Genomic DNA, 5,855 nt, shown 5'->3' on the forward strand with positions numbered 1-5,855 from the left:
ATATCTGGTGCTCAGAAACTAATATGAATGTACAGAGTTTGGCCTCAAAATGAGGGTGTCAACAAGATGTACCACTATCCGGGGAGGTCCCCCTGGCTCCTTGTGCACATCTTTCTGAATGCAGCAAAGCTGACTGTATGTATAGGATCACACAAGTCAGGTGATATTGGTGATCCTGCTGACATGCATACGTGTCTGTATCGCAAACAAATGCCAAGTCCACAAAATGACGAACTCGCTTGGCTTCAGGTAAATCAAACAATGAAAAGCAGCAACTTTTGTGGTATCCTCCGTATTCAAACGCCGTAATTCCTCACCGTTGCGGACGCCGGCGCATATGGGATGAATGGAAAACGCTTCCCTTCCCGGCTCATCATGCATGGCGGCATCTATAGGAATCGTGAAAATGTGAAATACGCTTCAGTGCTCAAATAAGATCAAGCCCATTTCGAAAAGTCGAGTTTGTCGACAACAGTATCGCAGTTATTTGGGTGCACAACTTCTGTAGTTTCTGTAGGGGCCGTCGACAAGATGGAAGATCTGTGGGAGTGGGTATTTTGCTCGCTAGTATTGGAGAAGAACGTAGCAACCGATGATCGTCGCAAGCTGCTGAAACTATCACGCACTGCACTTCCCGGTCGGCTCAGATCCCCATGAACGCTGAGAGCGTTTGCTAAAGCTCCGCCACCGAATGCAGTGCCTGGTGGTGATGGTGAAGGCCCATGACTATGACCGGCACCTTTGGGTGCGTATCTTTCCCGCAGTCGAATAATCTCCCTGAGGCGGTGGCGCCAAGACGAAATATGTTCACCACCTTCACGGTTGGCCCACACCAGAGAGAAAACTGATGCATTGAGCGCGATCAGACGAATGAAGTCGGGCAGTGCTTTGAGGCTGACAATTTTCATGTCCGAGGCAGGAGAAATCTCCGGAAAGCCGGGTTTGCTCATGACTTGAACATTGTAGAATGACTCTCTCACGCCCATCGGCGCCCTCTGCCTAGTAGTGACGAACGAAGCTCGTGATTCGGGAGTAATGACGATGTTGACAAAGTTAAAGTCAGATGGAAATGTATCAAACTTGAAAGGCAAGCCCGAGTCGTTGAAGATGATGTTTACAAAGTCATTTCCAATGTGGCGTTTCTTGAGAGCGCACTGCGGGTCTCGCTCTAGGTTGGTTGGCATCTGTGTGATGACGTGAAAGACAATCTCGGTAACCCGATCTCTCCAGCAGATGGTGAATTCACCATCGCTTTCGTATTGACGATCCAGACCCTGAGTGTTGAATGTAGCACCTTTCAGCTTGGTCAATGTGCCGATGCCGTTGAGAAACTCGACATACTCTCGACTTCCAGAAACATTGGCCAATATATCCACTTCATCGGTTTGATCTTCGCCGATGTAGATAATGCCGACTTTGTGACCATCAACAGTTGAGCTATGGTCAAACATTCTCAGAGCTCGGTTGACGGAATCATCATCTGGTAGAGGTATTGGCCGTGCCTGGTCGGTGCACTGGGGTAGCGCAGAAAGCACTTGAACAAGGAGGTGGCTGGGAAGGACATTGTCGCTGGGTTCACGGTGGCCATCAGCGCCCATCATTTCGTTGGTAGTATGCTCTTGATGGGCTGGAGGTTGAAGGAGAGTTTCTCGAATCATATAGGACGATGTTCCGGAGGGCTGCCGCTTTGTGATCTGAGCCCATCCACTGCTCGTGGCTTGCTCGACAGTTACAACACTGTTGCCAATAAGCCAACGCCTACGTACGATCTCTCCATATCGCTCAGGCGTGAACAGTGGATCATCAGCCGACTCGCCAACGTTGGCATATGTCACTCGTTGCATGAAGTCAACTGTGACTTGCGACTGCTCTTCTGTGACTTCCGAACCGTCGACATCTGTAAAGAGACTCTTGACGATCCACCCTACATGTTTTGCCCGGTCGGGCAGCTTCAGGGCCAGAAACCAGAAAGTAATGACGTGGTAGGCCAATGCATACACGTACTGGGGAAGGTCGTCGGAAGCATTCGGGTGTGTTTGGTTTCCATGGAGGCCGGGTAGCATGGCATGATGGTCGCTCGCAATACTACCCACGCGCGACGATCGCTTCTTGTCCCTGACGTATTGTAGATAGCGGAAGCATATACCAAACACAATCCGGTATTCATCCTCCCGGAAGTTGCTGTACAGGGAAGGGCGCCGTGCTAGACAAGCAAGAAATTCTAGAATGTGCATAGCAATCGATGGCTGGGTGATGATTTGTGACATCTTCTGGAGGATCGTCACCAAAGCCTTGCTTGTTGATAGGGGCAGTTCATAACAGCATATAGAGAGAGCGTGAATGCAACATTTTGCAGTGCGCTCATAAGCGGCTATACCTCGTACAAAGGTAGCAACGATCTCATCCTCCTCGGTTTTTTGAAAGTGTTGATGGTAGCTGAGAATCATGGTGAGAGCATGGAAGAGACAGATTGCAACGTCAGCACGTCGTAAACCTGTGGCGCTGGGAGGCTCGCGAAATCCATTTGTTCTAATGAGCTCACAGAGGACACGTCGGAGCTCCTGTATTTGGGTGATCGCACCTTTGAAGAGTGCATGATTGCTGAGTTGGGATGGCAAATACACTAAAACATAGCTTTGGACTTCCCAGTCAGAGCCTTGTAGCAGGCTCACGATTGCGTCTAGCCATTCAGATGTTGGTAGAGCTGCTACTTGAGGCTGGTCTGTCTTTTCCGTGTCATCGGGGATGGCTTCTTCTTCTGTGACGCCCTCAACGGCCTCTTCTTTAGTGACGTCCAGAGTGAGCTCTGGCTTTTGCGCAGAGGACAAGACAGGGCTTGCAAGGCGCGATGCGCGATCAGGCAAGACGTCAAGGTCTGAAGCCGACCAAAGCTGTTGGTATCCTGGGGCAAAGCCCTTCAAGCTTGCTCGTGCAATAGAGCCCCTCTCAGCAATGGTTCTCTCTTGAGTCTGGCCATGACCAACGGAAACACCTCGAGAACCGCGGCCGGAACCAGCCTCGCCTCGAGACAATCGACTTGGTTGAGCTGCTTCCTCGGCCAATTTCTTGTTTAACGATTCATCAGTTCGATACAGTGAGGCGGCCAGGTGTTCGGTTTCGGTAAATGTTGTGATGTACACACGATTGGCCCAGTCGGCTCTGAGACGGAAGAGAAGCTTCATTGCAGTCAGACGTGCGTCAGGTTGAGTCGAGTTGGACTTAACCATAGAGACAAGCAAACTGAAAAGCCGGATTGCTTTGGTCGCATCCGTGTGCATAACATGCACGAATATTCGCACGTAGCCCTTGGCAACGACATCAGAAGGGCTTTGCGAAATCGCTTGTTCTACGTGAGCTTCCCCAGGCGGCGAGGCTGTAGGTGCGGCTGGCGATCGCAGTCGGTCAACAGTCAAGATTCCCCAAAGCGTGTCCACGATGTAGTGAAACAGCGGGTGATCTCCACTGCTGGCGATACCGACAGTAAAGGAAACAATATCTTGCAGAACATCGATATCGCTTTCTTCAGCTACGTCCCGAAGTATACTCTTGACCAGCTTGGGAACGAAGTCGGGCTCAAGCTGATCATTTACCAGCTCAACCATGTCGTACACCTCGGTGACAACACGCAAGGCCTGCACCCGAAGTTGTGAAGATCTTGTGCGGTTAGCAAACAAAACATCAAGCACAAGCCTCAGGTTATCTTCCCATTCGAGGTCAGACGGATAGCAGCACCTAAACTCTGTAAAGTAGTCCAGAACCAGGGTGGCGGCCGAGTCGGGCAAAATCTTGTTGATCTTGCTAAAGAAAATGATACAGCTCTGTCTCTGCAGGAGCGCGCCAGCCTGCGCGACCAGGACTGTCTCAAGAATGGAGATGAGCGTGGCGACCTCTTTTCCCAAGGTCGACTGTAATGATTCCGAGCTTTCACTCGAGCTGGAAGAGTTGACCACCTCTTCGTTTGTCGTGGATGAAAGATGAGTCGTCACGCACGTGTTCGCGACATCAAACATGGCGGTCCAGTCTTCATCAATAATCATGGGGTTCATCTGGCCTTTGGGACCATCGAATAGAGTGTTGATTAATCGAAGAACATCGAGATGTATTTTCCAAGTCGTTATCGAGTTGGTTACGGTAGCCAGTCCGTCGACAAGCAAGCCATAGGCAACTGGAGGATAACCCTTTTCTGTACTCTTTGAAACGAGCTTCTGGAGGACAGCTAGCGCGCCGCGTATATTCCTGGTGCCTTCTTTGGACTGTTCTGTGTCGTTGTCGGTCTCTCTCAATGCATTAAGCAGTGTTCTCACAACCGCATGGCCATAGTGAGACCGACAGAGCATGCTAAGTGCATGCCAGGCCTCCTTCTGCAGAGTGGTCACCAGGCAATAGACTGAGCTGAGCACCTGCACACAGTCTTTGAGTTTGCCGTTGGGGATGGCTCCGAATGTTATAATAGCACCCATTACATCGATACAGGCTCGCAAATCATCCGTGCCACTCGTGTTGAGACAGATGCTCACTAATGCGTCAATCAATGCCTGGGCAGCCTGGTCGCTCATAACGCTGAAGTTGAACTTGATCAAGTCCATCACATAGGCAAACAAATTGGCAAAGTCGACGTCCTCTTCGGGGGTAACTCCTTTCCCCTTGGTGCGGGACGCTTGCTTTCTGGCCGTTTTCGCCGCATCGAACCTCATCTCCAACCAGTTCGTCACCAATGGATATACTTCATATTCGAATCCCGAGAGATTTCGTCCGTGGTTGGTGAGGTCGATGAGCGCCTTCAGCTGCAATCGAAAGTCATCTGGATTCGCCAGAGCAGTGACGGTCATAAAATATTCCTTGCGCTCTAGATCTGTAGAGGAGGCATGTTTGACGCAGGCGGCTAGGAGCTCCCATCCAGCAACTCGTACAGGTCCAGGGTTTCCAGGGTCGATCATATCCTTGGCAGCGTACCATATGTCCAGGACTGGATTCAACGGGTAATCAATGACAGCTAGGCGGAGTAACTGGGCAGCTGCGATTCGCTCGCTGAAGGACGACCCTACTCGCAGCTGCTCCAGCGCTTCCATGAAGTTTGGTGGGAGGCCATTGGCGGTTCTTGAATTATTCGGTCGCTCGTCTTGATTGGTGCTCGCTGGCAAATCTTGGGTCTTTGCGGTCGATTTCGAAGATTTCACACCACCAGTCAGGGTCTTGAGAACGCTGGCAAGTCCACCCGAAGGCTTGGTGTCGGCATCGTCTCCAGGCGATGGAGACATGTTGTCGGCTTCTGCGTGCCCTTCATCAGCCTGCTGGCCAAGGGACACTATTCGACGCAACATGTCAGTGGTTTCTCGGTATGCGATTGTGGTCCAGGCATCTGGGAGAAGCAGGACTGTGAAGGGAAAAGTTGGTTCTTGGGATGTAGCGAAGAGGATGGGCTCCACGATTTCTGCAGAAGGCGGACCCTGATGTCCAAGTCTTCGATCTCGTCGGCCCGGAGAGCATGTAGTTCAAGCAGTCAATCTGTTGGCCAGATTGATTCTGCTAGCAACAGCAGAGGCCACGGACTGTGTGGAATGGCAAGGAACCAAGACGACGACGGGCATCTTTCACTTACGGGCAGATGATATAGGGCATAAGGGAAGTATTCACCAAGAGGAAAGGACAGCTGCAGGAAAATCTCAGCCTCCCATTCAGCGCAGGTATCGGGCGTGCATTAAATTTCGGCCAAGGGGAAGGCAGCCCTTTTCGGGGGCGCTCTCCGTCATGCAGTCCTCCACCTCCGGCTTACACTATGTCTTAACCTCACGGAATCCGCTATGGCCGGTGGACGGGTGCTTACTGACTCGGTGCGATAGGGAGCGTTCCGGAGA

At 51.3% G+C, this 5,855-nt stretch overlaps 1 protein-coding gene across 1 annotated transcript; it reads right to left on the bottom strand.

Annotated features, from left to right (window-relative positions):
* Positions 1 to 437: 437 nt before the first annotated feature.
* On the bottom strand, positions 438 to 5,321 carry PFICI_08091 (uncharacterized protein; the record flags this gene model as incomplete). Its single annotated transcript, XM_007836672.1, has 1 exon — positions 438 to 5,321. The coding sequence occupies one exon, from the start codon at positions 5,319 to 5,321 to the stop codon at positions 438 to 440; it is 4,884 nt and encodes a 1,627-aa protein (XP_007834863.1).
* Between the last annotated feature and the right edge of the window lie 534 nt (positions 5,322 to 5,855).

The sequence above is a fragment of the Pestalotiopsis fici genome, assembly GCF_000516985.1.
Source record: "Pestalotiopsis fici W106-1 unplaced genomic scaffold PFICI_Scf_5, whole genome shotgun sequence".
NCBI lineage: Eukaryota > Fungi > Ascomycota > Sordariomycetes > Amphisphaeriales > Sporocadaceae > Pestalotiopsis > Pestalotiopsis fici.